The sequence below is a fragment of the Glycine soja genome, chromosome 3 (assembly GCF_004193775.1).
Source record: "Glycine soja cultivar W05 chromosome 3, ASM419377v2, whole genome shotgun sequence".
In the NCBI taxonomy this organism is placed as follows: Eukaryota; Viridiplantae; Streptophyta; class Magnoliopsida; order Fabales; family Fabaceae; genus Glycine; species Glycine soja.
In genome coordinates, this window is record NC_041004.1 from 35,427,486 (window position 1) to 35,446,632 (window position 19,147).

Consider the following 19,147-nt stretch of genomic DNA (forward strand, 5'->3'; position numbering starts at 1 on the left):
AAATAAAATAATTGAGTTCCAGTATGAACAAGATATAGGTTATATTTATGAAGGGAAAAAATTATCACGTTGGTATTTAAAAATGTAATCTGTGTTATTTGATTACCAATATGTATTTACTCTTTTTTATTTAATAAAAAGTCATATACGTTAATAATAATAATAATAATAATAATTATTATTATTATTATTATTATTATTATTAAATATTTAAAGAAAATCTTAAAATAAAAATATAAATTTTATTGATAAAATAATTATTAAAACAAAATCAACCATCAGATTTTGATGTGAAATATGAATTTTTGTCGGTACCAATTGGTCTCAATCCCTTTTTCTCTTTTGTACAAATCAAGATAGAGTTAATTAAAAACCGGACTCTTTTCTTATATATGGTGGATGATGATGCTTGTGGCTAATATTCAAAGTAGTGGATTTTGTAGATGGTGTTATTTTTTCCATAGATACCTTTTTTTAAGGAAATTTCTAGACACTATATATAAATGCCTCTTTAAGCAGAAACTCAAATCTTAATTTTTCATGTAATGAGAGATAAGCTTTTTTTCACTTCACTAAAAAAAAGATTTTTTTTACTGGATCCAACCTCCTATTAATTTTAGAGGTGCTATTTAGTACGAATTTATGTACAAGTTTTTAAATAAAATGCATTGTGAAATGCTGCATTTTCAAGTAAATATTAATTTAAAATTAAAAATATATAAAATGAGATTTAACAGAAAATGTGATTCTGTAATTTTGACCAAAATATTTCGTCACTATTAGCCTATTTTAAAATGAATTTTAACACTAAAATTATGAGAGTTGCAATAACGCAATAGTGTGCACACAACCACACACACAATAATAAGAGAAGTAAATTGGGTGTATGATCATACGTATACATATTAAAAATAAATACATGATTTTTATATGCTCACATATAAATAAGAGTAAGAAGGATTGGTGCATTGGTATAAAAACTTATTATATTTATATGTGAAAAAATTGTCTATTTAATAAGCAAATTTTTAATTTTTTTGTGTAAAATATTTCCTTGAAATAGCAGACAGAAACAATCATACATACTACAAATTGAGATTAATGAATAACATGATCTTTGATCCTAAGAAAAAAGAACAAATCAATATATTGTGCAAGTATAATCATGCATAAATTGTTAATATTACAGTTTTTTGAGATCGAATCATTTAAAAAAAATCTTAACACACAAGTAAAAATAGTAAGATGGTTATGTAATTATACATATACAAGATTAAAGTTATTTTAAATTACAGTTTAAAAAATTATATATTTATATTCATAATAAAATTCAGTGATTAATATTTATTTTTCTTATTCTCACGTAAAAATAGATAAAAAAAAATACTCTCATGCATTTAATATATAGATCCTATATATAACTTATCCATGTTATAATGGGCAGGCTTACAATCATCGATCTCCATAATACCAAATGGCATTGGAGTTAACAAATCAATTGCACTACATTGGAGTTAATATTCTAGAAATAAGGGGGGAATTGAAATTTGTGGAAAAGAAAAGCAATCACCCAATTATATGCATAGCGGTACTGTACGTATAGTGGAATCCACAATTCCATTTAATACTCAAGTGATTGTAATAGTCATTTGTGAATAAAAGCTCACACTTGCAGCAAGTAAGATGAATTGGTTTCTATTGTTACCGAACAATATGGATTTAAATTGGTACAAATGTCCACGGCATGTTTCTGCATAACGATATTGACATTGGTTGAAACTATATATATATATATATATATATATATATATATATATATATATATATATATATATATATTTCAAACAAGTTGATAGCCCTTTTTTTAATTACCTAAACCGTCCCTTTTTTTCTAAGACACGTACCGTGGTTACAATTAAGTGCCCTTTCTTTAGGTGGACCAAAAAAGGACACTTATTTTCTGGAATTTGATTGTCTTCAACTATTTTAGTGGAAAAAGTAGCACCACCTAACCCACTATCCAATAATGACCACATCATTAACATTCAGCAGCAACGTTTTCCCACGTCCCACTGTCGAGATCATTCTATTCGTCGGTGAAAAAAATGTTATCAGAATATATGAGATGTCGTTTTACATTTACGATCCTATTATTAACTTTGGCATATTCGATCCCTATGACCATATATTCATTGTCATGTAAAGTAATCGTGCTAGCTGTTTTACATGTAGTGGATCCAATTGAGTTTTGAAAGCTTTACGAATTTATTTCAATAATTTGGATGCTATACCAAGAGAAGAGATTAGCCATAAGTCAAGTCAAGTAAGCAACTCAGTCTCTTTCTACTCGTATTGCGTATAGGAGGTTCTTGTTTGTCATTTTGAAGAAATCATTCAGAAAACCTGCTTAAAAATTATGGTTAGAGATGCTCTTTGTGTGTTGTGGAGAGTATGAGTCGATAATTCGAGTTTATATAACTATTAAGTACGACCAACACTTAGATATGTATTTAGCGATGTGTTGTGTTAACCGAAAATATACTTGGCTAGCTCCCATGCCAAGGTTGAGTATGTATACACCTCAGTTGATCACATTAAACCCAGTTTATTCAACTTAATAGCTAAAAGATAACTCACTTGATTGCTAGTCCAAAAATCACAGAATGTACATGATTAGATATAAAGACCATAATGTTTGAACAAAGATATGAAACATGTTTTACCCCTCGAATATCACATGGTTTCTATTATAATCAAGATAAAGTTTGATATTGGAATGGTGAGTTTTGAGATGATGATCTATGCAGGATATGTAATGCATCCGATGAGTATAAAGGTATAAAGTTCTGTCTTCTAGACGTAAAATTACGTATTAATTGAACATGGCCCAACGTGCATAAGTGAACTTCCGTCTAGTGTTAAGTGAATGGATCTGCATCCGATGAGTGTTCTTAAAAAATTCAGCATCCAATGTGTTGTTCCTTTCGTTCAACGTTTAATGAAAAACTTACACTTTGATTTTTATATTCACAAGTTTTTCATCCAAAGTTGTCACGTGAGAACCTCTTTCCGGATGTTAAGGTTATACTGCTCTTATATTCGTTTATTCTTGTATGCATCTAATACTCCATCTATTTTTTCATATGTTCTAACGTTTGAATTTCAAGCATTTAATGAAAAACAAAGAGTCCTAAAGTATAAGTACAAACTCTGATCAAAAGTAAAGCTACACTTTGAGGTTAAGTGCTAAGAGAAGACCAAAAGTGGAAAAAAGCAGAAGAAGATTACAAAATTTCTAAAGGGTGTAGTAATTTTTAGAAAAGAATGAACACCTACTTTTTCTCTCTTCTCTGTAGAAGTAGACTCGTGAAAAGAAGTAATGTGTCAAAGCTCCCTGCATTTAATGCACGATTAGAACGAAGAAATTACCAAGACTCAATCTCACAATGACTATCTTCTACTCTGATGCCTACATAAAGAAAAGAAAATAAGATCATATGATCAACTAAAGGGAAAAATGACTCTCACCACCATATCTAAGTGGAGAACATCTCAATTTTTTATAGGTATATTTATGCTATGTTCGACAAGGTATTTTAGCTAGTTCTTTTTTCTAGCTGAAAAACTCATTTAGTTGTTTGATAAGTAAGTTTTTTTAAATAATTTCTTAGTAGTTTTTCGTATTTTTTGAAATACTATTTGAAGTAATATTTTTTAAAATGATAACTTCTAATTTTTTATATTTTTTTTACTTTTATCCTTGATATATTTATTTATTTTCTTGTTACCTTTTTTTAAATAAATTATGGTATTATTATTTTTGTCATTTTACACTTTTCAACTACTTCAACAACTAATTTTTCAAAACACTTTTAATTTAATAAGCTAGTTTTTCAGCTCTCAGTTAACTTTTCAGCTAGTTTTACCAAACATAGCCTTTGAGTCCACCATAACACCGAAGTAAGCTTTCCTTTGACCACCATAAAATATTAGCAGTGGCCAAAGTTCAGTTAAGTTTTTGTCTCAAACTAAATTGAACTGTACAAACAGTTCTTAATAACTGAACTGTCCATTGGAGAAAAACAATTTGGTCCATCTTTTAAAAACAATACAATTATAATATTAAATTAAAAAACTGAATTGAACTATAAACAGTTTGATGTAAACAACAGAAATGCAAGTTATAAAATGTCATAGTTTCAACGAAAATACAAGTAAAATTTCATAGTCTCACTAATCAATATACTTGGACAGAAGATGAACTAAAAAAATTAACAAGACACAGAAAGTCTAAAACAAAGTCGGTCCTGTTGATTAACAAATTAGGTCCTAAAATTGTTGATGATAAGGAAATGCTCCTAGAATTGCAATCTCTAGCTTCCTTAAACTTTTTCTACTTGAAAATATCATTACCCTGAAATATACATGGTTGCAGTTAGCATCACCATACAAGACAACAATGTTAACCAATCTGACAAACAAGATAAATATAAATAGTAATTACACTCAATTAATGTTCCTTCACCTAATGTCCTTCAATCAACAAGATTAATAGTGGCGGTCAATGAAGTTCCTTCATGTGGAGACAACATATCTACAATAGAAAGATATTTTGTTACTTTCTAAAATTTATTATAAATGCATAACCAATCTTGTTACCCTGAAATTGATATTAACTTTCCTTGCTCAAATTTCTCGAGCTCTTTAAAGTTCTCATCATTAAACATTGAAAAAGATGTTCCTTTCAACCAATCTTGTGTGCAAACCAATACTTCCACCATTCAAGAAGTAAGGGAACTTTGATAAGGATCAAGAATCCTTCCTCCAACATTGAATGAAGATTCTGATGCTACAGTAGAAATAAGAATTGCTAACACCTCTCGGGCCATACTTCCCAAGATAGAAAATTTGGTTAAGTTTACCTTCCACCAGTTTAAAATATAAAAATTAAATGACTTAGTTTTTGCATCAATTTTATGTTGGCTTGTTCGTAGATAGAAACTCATACCATAGATATCATCATCATCTTCTTCATCCAACTGTACTACTTCTTGGTTAATTTGAGAGTCTTCCTCAACACCTTGGTATTGCTCATAAAGTGATTTTAAACTAGAAGACAACTTCAACTTCAATACATCTGTTTGATCTTCATTAAATAAGTAGTTAACAAAGTGGTTAACATATTTCACCTTACACCTAGGATCAGAGACAACAACAATTAATAGCAAAATGTTGATAATGTTAGGTGTTTCCCAATATTTGTCATATTTAACTATCATTTGAGTAGCCACTAAACTTATGCAAACATCATTATGATTTCACACTTGCGAATCTTTCTACCAATTGAAAATACTTCCTATATATATATATATATATATATATATTGACATAGTAAGAACCAGAAATCTGCATCGTTGCATCATAAAGCATCTTCAAAAAACGTAGGAATGAACAAGCTTCATTTACAATCAAATTTTCAAGGTACATCATACCCCCTTTGTAGATCATCAACATACTTTTTGTCTTTCATTTCAAGTCTGTCAAATGTTTTTTGATACTTGATAGCTGCCTCCAACATTAAGTAAGTTGAATTCTACCTAGTTTCCACATCTAGGCAAGTGAGGCCCTTGTAGAGAATTTCCTCCTGTTCAACATAAACCCTTGAATTTAGCCAATCAAGATGGTGAGGATCTAATATACTTGGTTGCAACATGGATTCTTAAAACAGATTCTTTTATATGTTTCAGGCCATGCTTCACAATCAAGCACAAAATATGTGCACAACATCGCATATGGCTATAATTCCCCTTCAAAAGTACATTGTACCGAAACATGAACCTTTTTTAAGTGTTGAATCCCAAGGTCATTAGATGAAGCATTGTCCACAGTTACACTAAATACCTTATTCAAGTCTCATTCATTCAAGCATATTTCAACATTTTTGCCATATTCTCTCCAGAATGTCATGTGACTTCACGAAAGCTCAAAATTTTGTTTTGTAACTTCCAATTATTATTAATGAAGTGAACAGTCAAACTCATGTAAGTGAAGTTCTGGATTGATGTCCATGAATATGTGGTAAGACAAACCCTCATGCGGTGCTTGGAAATAAATTTCTTCAACGTTTCTTTCTCCTCATCAAAGAGTATAAAAATGTCACGCGTTAATGTAACACGTAATGGGGCACTAAATCATGGTTGCAAGACAAATAGAAACTTGATGAATGCTTCATTCTCCACAAACCGAAATGGTAGCTCGACAATCACAAACATCTTCACAAGTTCTTTTCAGCACAACTCTTGGTCAAATTTAAAACAACTTTAATGTAATCCTACCCCCCCTAGGGAATTGGATAGAAGACTCCAAGGAGATTAGGCTAGAGAGGCAAGAGAAGGCCCTAGGGTTCTCATGAGCCTTAGAATAGATTTTGGGTCCATGGGCTAAGTATGAGCTCACTTATCTTTGTACATATTAGATTAGGATTTTATTATTTTTGGGCCTTGTATTTAGGGATCCATAATGTAGGTAAGGTACTCTAGTAATGTAGGATTTTTCAGCCCTTGTATTTTAGGGCACCTAGACTAGTTTTTGTATTAGGGGTAGTTTTGTAATTTCACATGCATTAAGTGAATATTTGATGTGTGTGTGTTGGGAGATAAATTTAATTGAATTGGGAGAAGCTCAATCTAATTATATTTTAGAGAGAGAGGTGAGCATTTGCTTGCTACACCCTATTACCACATCATATAGTCCACTTTGTGCATATCCTTCATGCTTTACATGCCCCATGATATCTAAGCACACTTAGTGGAGAATCTTGGACTTGATCTTGGATTAGTGGGCTAAATCATAGCAAAAATTCACTAATCATAATTAGTGAAATTTTGGCTCCAAATTTGGTTCCACAAATTTAAATTCAAATTCTAGTGAAATTCAAATTTCTCTCCAATTTTGTATGATACTTAAGCTATAAATAGAGGCCTTGTGTGTGCATTTTTTAAACTTTGACCATTTGAGAATTACACTTCAAAGTTCAGACTTCATTTGAGACATAAAATTTCGTGCTCATTTTCTCCTTCTCCATCCACTCATCTTTTCCTACCTTCAAAATCTTATTCATGGCTTCCTATGGTGGTAAGCTTGTTCTTAACTAGTCTTCTCCTTGAAATGGCGTCTCCAATCATCTTTCTTCCTTCTTCATTTCGTGCCATTGATCTTCAAGAAGCAAATAACTCCATTGATGAAGAAGATCTAAGGCCTACAAGCTCCACATAGAGCTACATCAAACTTGGTAAAGAGCGAACACCACCTTCCACTTGCCCCTCTACAATTTGTGATGAAGAAGCATTTGATCTTTGCACTTTTTGTCCTTTATTCGGATTATCAGGGTATCTCCATAAATGATTCTTCATAATAGTTGGTCCACCCTTAAACTTAATTAGGTTACCACAATAATTGCATGTCGCCTTATAGTCTTCACTAGAATCAATTTTTATGCTTTAATGATGCTTTTGAATGATGCAGTAATGGAGCTTTAGCAATAGAGGCATCTGAAGTATGAGCAATTGCATGTCCTGTTGTCTCCGGTAATCAAGAATCCATCTAATTTTAGTTATAAGAAAAGCAAGAATAAGGACAAAGAGAAACCAATAATACAAAACTATGCTTTTCTAAATTCCACAACATCTATCACTTAGTAAAAATGAAGTTATACTTGACAACATAATAAGCTTGCACGCCATTGTTTAAATCAAACTCAAAGACTAATCCTAGTAATATTGAACAACAAAAGAGTCTTCTACACACAGACTATAAGGGGATAATGAAAAACCACTACACTTGGAAAAAGAAGGAAGAACAAGTTAAAAGTAATAATTAGACCAATGGTATACGCATAGGGAAAAAAAATCACAACAATATCTAAAACATTAGGAAAAACCATGTTTTAGCCACTAGTCTTAAATCAAATATATATAATATAGACAAATATAAAATATATCATCTAACTAGCAATATATTGGTATAAATGACAAACTGATATATGATAGCTCTCCTTGTATTGGTAAATAAAAAAAAAATATATAAATGGATGGTTGCAAGTCTCATCAGGCTCAAACGCATAACCCCACATCCTAAAAAAATACACAATCCCATCACCCAACGAAACAATAGTAGTCATAACTGAGTTCCAAGAAGCAACAGTTCTTCTAGGCATTTCATCAAAAACCTTCCTCACATCCACAATCTTCTTACAACACCTATAAAAATGAATCAAATTATTAACCCATAAACTGAGTGGATGTTTGTATAAGCACAATGGTTCAATCAAAATCAAATAACCCATAAATGGATTTGGGACTTAGGGTCTTACCTCTGTGATAACTAAAACTTGAGCCAGAGTACAAGAAGCGAGTGAGTAAGAACCTTGAGCGGCGAAGGTTGGGTTAGAGTGAACGACGAACGTGCCTCACTGCATCATTGAGTGAGAGTGTGTCACTGCATCGTGCCTCACTGCATCATGCAGCCATGTGAATGCTTGAGTTAAAGTGTTAAGTTAACAATTAACTATTCATTTTTTTAAATTAAAATGCATTAAACTATTTTTAACAACAGTTCAATTTTTTTAAATAGAATAAAAAATAAGTTTAGTTCAGTTTTTTTAAAATGTTTAATTATTATAAGTTTAGTTTAATTCAATTAACTACAAATTCAATTTATAACAATTATTATTAACATCCCTATAAAATATGGTTCAAATGTATGTTATGTTCATGCATCAATGAACCATAAAGCGTTGTTGTGCATAACAAAAAAGTTCAACTTAAAAACATAAAAATAAAAAACAATGAAATACACATAAAAATGTGTTTCTATTGTGCATTTCCTAAACATACATAACAATAACATGTTTTATTTTGTATTTTAGAAATACACAACAAGAATATAATTTTGTTGTGTGTATTATTTAACAGAAATGGGTTTCTATTGTGTTAGAGTTGCAACCTCTACACACAATCAAAACATGTTTTTTTTATTGATGAACCATATATGTAGCGAAAATGTGTTTCTGCTATGTGTAGAGATCGCACCCTATGTTTCCATTGTGAGTATTGTTCAACAAAAAAGTATTTTCATTAGGTGTATTTTTTAAAATGAAAAATAACAAAGCACATGTGGGAATAACAAAGCCCATTGGTCCATAGTATGTTCCAATAGGGAGTTTAGCCGTGAAGATAAACATTGGAGGGGCATACTTTCTACACTCTCATTATTGTTTCATTCACTTTCCATTGCTTTTCGAAAAAATCATTCCAAAATGCAATTGAAAGTCATGGGAAGTGCAAGATGTGACACCCTTTACCCCACACATATATGTACTAATAATAATTAAAAGGAATAGGAATGTGGTATTAATTAAAAAATTTAAAACACACTTAAATAAAAAGATTTCAAAAGGGTAAAAGGTTCACATTCACTTAATGAAATCATAATAGGACATGTTCAAATAAATGATAAAATTATCTCAGCTCAAAACAAAGCCACCTATTCTGAATGAAAAGAAGTCACACTAAAGCGAAAAACATAAAACAACTATATTAATCATGGAATTATAACATATGAAATAAAACTAAATGTCCCGATGTCACATTTATCATTTCCCTGGCACAGGCTAAGCCTTTCCATCTCCAACATAGAACTCATCATATGCTAGCTCACCTGAAATAAAATGGCATTTAGTCCAAACACAAATACACATTGGGAATGAGTTATCACATTCGTACATAATAAAACACTAAAGCATGTGAAACATAAAATACTTAGAGCTGAATTTACATAAACAACCTCACTACACAAAATCACACACATTATTCACACTTATTCAAGTTCTCACGCTCCAGAAAGTAACACCAAAACATCAGTCGTTAAACTCAATGAAAGTCAAACACAAGCATTATGCAATAGATACACTAGACCCAAGCTTACATGCAATGTGGTAGCATTTTCAGTGAAAAACCTCATCGACACTTAGGAGTATATGGCAAGACATGCCTCACAATGGGTACGTCAGGTCATTCTCACAAAGTAAAATCATTAGGAGACCAGTTAAAGTCACTCTGTCTTATGAGAATGCTCCAACCATGGGAGATTGACACAAGCTTAAAGGAGCACTCAAACCGAGTGTATTTACTTCCAAGGCCTAAACTCTGAGAAGTCCGTCAGGGTCTCTCCCTCTTGATTTAGGTCCAACCCAGACAATATTTTAACACATATACTTTGCCTATAAACTATGCAATACACACAACTACTTAAGCATTTTCAAAAACTATTTTAACTCGTGGCGCCTTAAATGATTAAACTCGTCGGGTCCTTACAGTGGAACTCATCATAAGTTGTCATGCATTAACTCGTCGCTCTTAAAGGGTCTTACAGTTGTATGATTGCATAATTCATAATTCACAACTTATTCCATACCACATCTCAATTTATCACTTAATCCAACCCCATGATCATTTATACATCTTCATAACATTTATAACAATGTTCATAAAACATAACATACACTTACGCATATATCACGATCAACCATAATGTTTTCAATTCCATAACAATAACCATTTTCAAAATCATGCTATGATAACACCACGATGTCCTAAATATCAATTTATAATATAAATAATGTAATATACATGTATGATAAAAAAATATATATATAATAATAATAATAAGTAAACATATAATAATATATTATGGTAACTATCACGTTAATATTCAAGAATATTAATTTAGGATCGAGCCTTGAAACGTATTAATTTATACTATAAGACTTGAAACAACCGTAAAAATAATTTATAATATTAAACATATCAATTTACACGAAAAAATAAATAAATCAGATTGCTTACATATGTATGTGATCATCACAATATAATATTTTTCAATTAAAAAGAACTTGTACAACAATTAAATTAAAGTGTAGCAAAAGTAATTATTATTAAGAAATAATTTCTACAACTTTATTTTATTTATTATTTTTATTACTTTTAATATTTGACATGATAATTTCTATGACTTTATTCAATTTATTAATTTTATCACTTTTATTATTTGACATGATAATTTTTATGACTTTATTTAATTTATTATTTTTAGAACTTAAACCAAACAATACGATATACGCAGAAACACAAAACATGTCAAATGAAAACCAAAAGCCTCGGAAAATCAAGAAAATGGATAATCTTTGAAAAAAAATAGTTGTGCCATTATCTACTAAAGCATCAAAGAAATAAGGTTGCAAGAGTGTTACAAAACAAAAGCAACACACCAAATTAAGCTACAAGGGAACGAGGCAAATGGGAACTGAAAAAAATCCATATAGACCAAATAGCAAAGCATTCTTTTCATACGTTAAACATGTCAAAAATAAGATGAAATCATAATGTAATTAAGCTTAAAAATTAACTATCTCTTTATTCACACAATCTGGATTTCATGATATTCATAAAGGTCCAAAAATCAAGTCTCAACATGATATATTATGCAAACAAATTCAATCAATTAGAAATTATGAAAATCTCTTTAAACAATTTTTTTTAATTAACACAAAAGAGGAAAACAAATAATTATTAGAAAAAAAATCAATTTTAGGGTTTACACTCAATATAAAAACGCATCACTTTCTCATCAAAACACCAATTGGTCTATCAAACACAATTCATCCGCGATTTAAAACATAACAAAATTACATTTCATAAAATAACCCAAAATAATCCAAAAATTGATCATCTAGGGATCCCTACACATGTTCATTATAATCCCCAAGCGTGGGTAACCCATCTCTTATCTCGATGTAGTCGCTCAAGCGTTCTTCATTAGCAATGGTGGCATTTCTGGTGCTCTCTAGAGTTTCTCCTTCGATTATTCTGTTAGGATTCTAGAGTGTCAAAGAAAAAGAAACAAAAATGTTTTGCAAAGTTGCTCAGAGTTAAAAGTTCATTTATATAGAGAGAAAATTGATGACCTATTTTTTTTTATTATTTTTATTTAAATGAAAAATCAAAATGCACGGCTATTACACAAGAAGCAATAGTGGAAGTGCAAGAAATAATAGCCAACATTGGAAGAGAAGCATTTGGTCTTTGCACTTTTTGTCCTTTATTTGGATTATCAGGGCATCTCAATAAATGATTCTTCATAATAGTTGGTCCACCTTAAACTTAATTAGGTTACCACAATAATTGCATGTCGCCTTATAGTCTTCATTGGAATCGAGTTTTACGCTTTGATGATGCTTTTGAATGACGCAGTAATGGAGCTTTAGTAGTAGAGGCATCTGAAGTATTAGCAATTGAATGTCCTGTTGTCTCCGATAATCAAGAATCCATTTGATTTTAGTTATCAGAAAAGCAAGAATAAGGACAAAGAGAAACTAATAATAGAAAACTATGCTTTCCTAAATTCCACAACATCTATCGGTCAGTAAAAGTGAAGTTTATACTTGAAAGCATAGTAAGCTTGCATGTCATTATTTAAATCAAACTCTAAATTCCATTTTTTATTAACCAATCAAGCTTGCACGCCATTGAGCGCGACATTTCACACTGAGCACAATTCCTCTTGGGTTGGAATTGCGCTAAGTGATATATCTAAAAGTGTTATTTTGCAAGTTCCAATAGTCAAAGCGTTAAGATGTGGATTATGAACCTATAGTCCAAATTTGAAGGTGATCCAACGGTTAGCGAGTCCGAATTCGTAATTTTACTAGAACAAGTTTAGGTAAAACTTGAAATCTCACAATTTCAACATAAGTCAATCAAACTCCACATAACCTAACATTCACATCAAGCAATCACATGTAGCTAATTCACACAACACCTCAACTCATCCAAATTAAGCTTCAAGGGAACGAGTCAAATGAGAACTAAAAAAATCCACATAGACCAGATAGTAAAGCATTCTTTTCATACGTTAAACATGTCAAAAATAAGATGAAATCGTAATGTAATTAAGCTTAAAAATTAACTCTCTCTTTATTCACACAGTCTGGATTTCATGATATTCAAAAAGGTCTAAAAATCAAGTCTCGGCATGATATATTATGCAAACAAATTGAATCAATTAGAAATTATGAAAATCTCTTTAAATGATTTTTTTTAATTAACACAAAAGAGGAAAACAAATAAATATTAGAAAAAAACTCAATTTCTAGGGTTCACACTCAATATAAGAACACATCACTTTCACAACAATTTCGCATCAAGACAGCAATTGGTCTGTCAAACACAATCCATCCGCGATTTAAAACATAAGAACAAAATTACATTTCATAAAACAACCCAAAATAATCCAAAAATTAATCATCTAGGGATCTCTACACATGTTCATTATAATCCCCAAGCGTAGGTAACCCATCCCTTATCTCGATGTAGTCACTCAAGTGTTCTTCGTTAGCGATGGTGGCATTTCTAGTGCTCTCTAGAGCTCCTCCTCCGATTATTCTGTTAGGGTTCTAGTGACCTAATTTTTTTATTACTTTTATTATTTTTATTTAAATGAAAAGCCAAAATGCATGGCTGTTACACAAGAAGCAATAGTGAAAGTGCAAGAAATAATAGCCAACATTGAAAGAGAGATAAATTACAAACTATTGAACTAAATATAGTAGGGAGTTGTTATTTTAACTTAATTAGGGTACCACAATAATTGCATGTCGCCTTATAGTCTTCATTGGAATTGAGTTTTACGCTTTGATGATGCTTTTAAATGACGTAGTAATGGAGCTTTAGTAGTAGAGGCATCGGAAGTATTATCAATTGAATGTCCTGTTGTCTCTGATAATCAAGAATCCATCTGATTTTAGTTATAAGAAAAGCAAGAATAAGGACAGAGAGAAACCAATAATAGAAAACTATGTTTTCCTAAATTCCACAACATCTATCAGTCAGTAAAAGTGAAGTTTATACTTGACAACATAGTAAGCTTGCACGCCATTGTTTAAATCAAACTCTAAATTCCATTTTTGATTAACCAATCAAGCTTGCATGCCATTGAGTGCGACATTTCGCATTGAGCACAATTCCTCTCGGGTTGGAATTTCGCTAATCGAGATGTCTAAAAGTGTTTTTTTGCAAATTTCAACAGTCAAAGCGTGAATATGTGGATTGTGAACCTATAGTCCAAATTTGAAAGTGATCCAACGGTTAGCGAGTCCGAAATCATAATTTTACTAGAACAAGTTTAGGTAAAACTTGAAATCTCACAATTTCAACATAAGTCAATCAAACTCCACATAACCTAACATTCACATCAAGCAATCACATGTAGCTAATTCACACAACACCTCAACTCATCCATATCAATCGAATAACACAAGAATTACATTAAACATAAATTTTAAGTTATCAAAATTTTAGGGTGTTACATTTTCATTGTGAATATTTTTCAAGAAAAGTGTATTTTCATTAGGTGTATTTTTTAAAAGGAAAAATAACAAAGCAGGTGTGGGAATAACAAAGCCCATTGGTCCATAGTATGTTCCAATAGGGAGTTTAGCCATGAAGATAAACATTGGAGGGGCATACTTCCTACACTCCCATTATTGATTCATTCACTTTCCATTGCTTTCCAAAAAAACCCATTCCAAAATGCAATTGAAAGTCATGGGAAGTGCAGGAAGTAATAGCAAGAGTGCAAGAAACAATAACCAACATTGGAAGAGTGATAATTTACAGGCTTTTGAACTAAATATATCAGGGAGTTGTTATTCTCACCCACCCTTATTGACATAAATATGATTCCTTTGTACAAATTGTACAAAAGAATCATATTTTCATTTCTCAATTTTTGCACTCCCTCATTAATACAACAAAAAAGTGTTTTTGTTTTGTACTTTTTGCATCCCCTTATTTATATAACAAAAAATGTGTTTCAGTTCATTGTCTAATAAAAGTGCATAATGGAAAAGTGTTTTTGTGGTGTATCTGAGTGAGATACATAATGAAAATGTGGTTACGTTGTGCAATTTTATCAGACACTCAACAAATATGTGGCTTTGTTGTGTATCTCATTGGCATACATAACAAAATTACATTTTCATTGAACAAACACACGACAAAAAAATGCACCTCTCACATAGGCTGAGACAAAGAAATAAGAAGTGGGAACAACAAAAAGGGTAAAGTGAAGTTGGAGATGGGGTGTGAACCAAATGGAGGAGAAAAGTGAAGATGGCAGTGGGTGGGAAGAGAAGGAGGAGGGGTGGGAGTGTAGGAAAACTGACAACAGGGGTAGTTTCATCCTTTGCATAGGATTTGAAGAAGTAAGGGTGTGAATAGTAACCAAAACCCGTTTAAGATTGTGCCACAGTAAGTCCCAAGTGTGAATTTATCCATGAAGCTAAACACAAAATGGTGATAAATTAAGGATCAAGCCCGTGCAAGTTATTATTGAGTATTTATATGAAGTGAAGAATGCTATTAGATATGCTTTCTTGGTAATTTTTTCCTACATGATACATCCCTATTTTTTTATTTTGCTTCCTACACCTCTCAATGCTTTAAAATTCCCTTATTACCCTCTGTTTATTTCAGAATGATGATTTTGAAATTATATTCCTATTTCCAAATAATTATTTCAGAATATAAAAATTCGATATTTCATAATAGATATTCCTGATAAATGAGCTTACCTCCCAAGCAGTTATGATCAACGATACATATAAAAGGGTATTGTACAGATAAATCAACTTATCTTCTGACTTCGAAACACTTATTATAATGGAAAATTATTCATGGACAAACTAAAGCGTTTTAACATGTATCAGCCCCCACCATGCAAAGAAGCTGGTAAACGGGATCAGAAAAGACAGCATCATCTATCACCACAAAATCCGGTTAGACATCAAGGTTTTAATTTGAACAGAAAATATGCTTTTAGCCTTCCAAATATTCCCTCATTATTTTAAATGGTACTTTACTCCCTCATTATAGACAAAGTGCATCAAGAGATAGTTATCTTAATTAATTAGAACCCGTTGATCATGTTATATATTCTAACTAATGATTTCATTAAAACAGCAGAAATTACAATTATTTTGCAGAGTGGTGGAAGACAGGTACATGTGGAGAGAATATTCCTGACCCTAGCATTCATTCATTCCTTACTCTTACACTCACAGGCAACCCTCCTTTGATCCTCATCGTCAAAGACAAAACATGCTCCGGACACGTGTCCTTATCCAAAGCCTCAATCTCAAACCTCTCCAATAACGAAGCTGCAATTGACTTCATCTGAATATAAGCCATTTCCTTCCCCAGACACATTCGTGGACCCGCGTGAAACACCGGATACCGAAACGGACTCTCGGCTCGATTCTCCAACCACCTTTCGGGCTTAAATTCGGTACAGTCCTTCCCCCACACGCTCTCCATCCTCCCCATCGCGTACGTGTGGTACGTCACGAACCACCCCTTCCCAACCCTAGTTCCGTCCGGCAATACGTCGTCGTTTAGGCACTCCATCGTGTCAACCGGCACTGGCGGGTACAACCTCATCGTCTCCGAAATCGCCGCTTGCAGGTAGCGCATCTCCTTCACCTCCTCGTATCCAAACGCGCCTGCACATTATCGTAAGATACATCTAAACTAAATTTTAAAAAATATATTCTTTTCAAATAAGAAAATTATATATTTAAATATTTTTTTACTGGTGGATTTTCATTTTTTACCGTCATCATTGGTTATTTTATTTTACCCTTTGATTTTTCCGATCTAACCGTTTCGATTTCGTCCCGAATTTTTCTTTGCACGTCGGGTCTGGAGGACAGAATCCAGAAAAACCAGCTCAGAGCAGACGACGTCGTATCACGCCCCGCCAGAATAAAACTTATCACAACGTCGCGCAGAAACTCCGGTGAGGTATTCTCTGTTCTGATGAAACGTGATAGTAAATCTTCATCTCCGATTTGGTCCTTGGATTCCAATCTGGACCGTATGATTGAATCAGCAAATTGGTGAACGGTGGTGATTGATTCTCTGAGCCTCCGTTCTGATCCAAAGTTGAACAGCTTCTTTATTTTCCACACAACCGGTAAAATGCTCATGAACCTCCCTGAGCTCAGAACCGCGGCGTCCTCGAAGGCGCGCATGAACTCGCCGCCAGCTGTGCCGTCGCCGCCGAGACAAGCGGGGTCCACATTGAACGCTAGCTTGCACACGTTATCGAAGGCGAAGCGCTCCAACAAGTCCTGCAAATAGGAGTGCTCAAAAAAACTACTTTTGAAAGAAAAAAAATAATCATAAACGATTATATTTAGTTATACCAAATTATAAGTACTTATACAAAACTAGTTTATGATCATGGTTTTAAATTATAGTTGCAATCATTATTGAGACCGTAACATCAAGTATTTTGACATTTTGCAACAGTACTTTTCCTAACTATCCGTGATGTAAAAAGATTTTTTGACTTACTATAACCATGATTATGGTTATAGTTACTATAACCACAAGCACTTATAATCTACTCCCCTACCTGCAAATCGAGAACCTTGTTTGTTTCAGAGGCTTTGGAGAGAATTGGAAGAAGCCTCGTTTGGAGTTCGAAGGTGACGGCGTCGACGACGAAGTTTCGGAGCGATTTGGTGCTGAACTCGTAGCTGGCTGTTTTACGCTGCACCTTCCAGAGGTCGCCGTCGGAGTTGAAGATTCCGTTACCCAAAAAATCTTGGAGGAGGTGGATGAAGCGTTCTCCCTTGGGGTAGTTGTCGAATTTGGTTTTGAGCACGTGTTCCACGTTGTCAGGGTTGGCCGTTAAGATGCCGTGGAGTTTGTAGGGGCGAGAGAAGACGCCGGTGTTGGTGGGGGAGTCGCGGAGGACTTGGGTGGTCCACTCGAGGAAACGGTGGCGGTTTTTGAGGAACTCCGGTAGGGTTCCGATGAGAGGGTAGTCTTTGAAGGCTTTGTTGTTGCGGGGTTTTTTTCTAGCGAGGAACTGGATGTAGAGATAGAGGAAGAAGAGAAGGGAGAGGAAGAGGAAGGAAAGAAGCTCCATTTGTGATGAAGGTGATCGATATCGTGATAAGGTGTGATGTGTCAATGCATGAGTTGAATAAGTAAAATGAAAAAAAAAATTAGATATATATTTCTTTGAGAAGTTGTTGGTATTTAGAAATTTTAAAGAGATTTATATAATTACTTTTTAGTCAATAATTCAATGAATTTACACACCCAAAAAAAGAAATTGATTAAAAGAACAATATAAAATCTCTTAAAATTCTTAGAATTTCTGTATTCATAATTATTGTTATAATTAACACATGCTCACCACAAGTTAGTTACCTAAAAATCTTCAATTTGAAGGCATTGATTTTGAAGCATTCACCTGAGGAAATTTAAAATTAAAACTAGAATTCAATAACTATATTATCTATATGCACCAATGTCCTTTGATTTTAAATTATAATGAATGATAAGTTTATTGATTTTTAGTAGTAATTAAAATATTTTTAAACCTTTCGAAATATGTAGGAGATTTTTTTGAGAGTGAAATATGTAGGAGATTGTTGTAAATTTTGATTGGATATTTCAAAATGTAAATATCTTTATTCAATTAGTTTAGAAAATATTTAAAATTAATTAAGTGCTTATCCAAAATACCATTTCTTTTTTTTCCTTATTGCATCATTTATTCCATTTAGTACATTTCTTCTATGTTTATTTTTCTTTTTCTATTTCTAGTTTTTCTTACTCTAAAATGGAGTATACACATATATAACAACTCATTAAAATTTTATCTCCCCAATCCAATAAAAAAAAGAGTATGATATTTAAGATTAATATGGTGACCACACAAGTTAATTAGTTGCCTAGCTACTTGCCTGTATCTTCAATTTGAAGGTATTGACTCTTGTTTTCTGAATGCAACAAAGTGCCCCCACAATAAAAAAATAAAATAGGCTTAGTCATCAAATTATTTTAAATAATTTAATTTGATTCCCAAATTTTTTAAAGATTTAATTTGATCTTCAAGTTCTTAAAAATAAATTAATTTGGTTATCAAATTATTAAGAATATGTGAATCAAATTGAATCATTTAAATAATCTGGAGATCAAATTGATTTATTTTTAAAGAATTGGGGATTAAATTG

At 32.2% G+C, this 19,147-nt stretch overlaps 1 protein-coding gene and 1 long non-coding RNA gene across 2 annotated transcripts; one reads left to right on the forward strand and one right to left on the reverse strand.

Annotated features, from left to right (window-relative positions):
* Window positions 1-16,019: 16,019 nt before the first annotated feature.
* On the reverse strand, window positions 16,020-18,104 carry LOC114406593 (cytochrome P450 94A1-like). Its single transcript, XM_028369346.1, has 3 exons — window positions 17,533-18,104; window positions 16,753-17,245; window positions 16,020-16,615 (listed from the first exon to the last, which is right to left on the reverse strand). Exons 1-3 carry the CDS (start codon window positions 18,049-18,051, stop codon window positions 16,149-16,151), a joined length of 1,479 nt encoding a protein of 492 aa, XP_028225147.1. The 5' UTR covers window positions 18,052-18,104; the 3' UTR covers window positions 16,020-16,148.
* LOC114406594 lies at window positions 16,342-17,415 on the forward strand. The gene is made up of 2 exons (XR_003665457.1): window positions 16,342-16,627; window positions 16,826-17,415. It is a non-coding gene; the product is annotated as an uncharacterized LOC114406594 (long non-coding RNA).
* Window positions 18,105-19,147: the final 1,043 nt, after the last annotated feature.

What these genes read in the sequence shown, in the direction of transcription:
- LOC114406593 (XM_028369346.1), bottom strand. Translation starts at nt 18,051, where the DNA reads ATGGAGCTTCTTTCCTTCCTCTTCCTCTCCCTTCTCTTCTTCCTCTAT. An exon ending in ACAAGGTTCTCGATTTGCAG is followed by an intron (nt 17,246 to 17,532) that starts GTAGGGGAGTAG and finishes TCCTATTTGCAG; the next exon opens with GACTTGTTGGAGCGCTTCGC. An exon ending in TAGATCGGAAAAATCAAAGG is followed by an intron (nt 16,616 to 16,752) that starts GTAAAATAAAAT and finishes GATAATGTGCAG; the next exon opens with GCGCGTTTGGATACGAGGAG.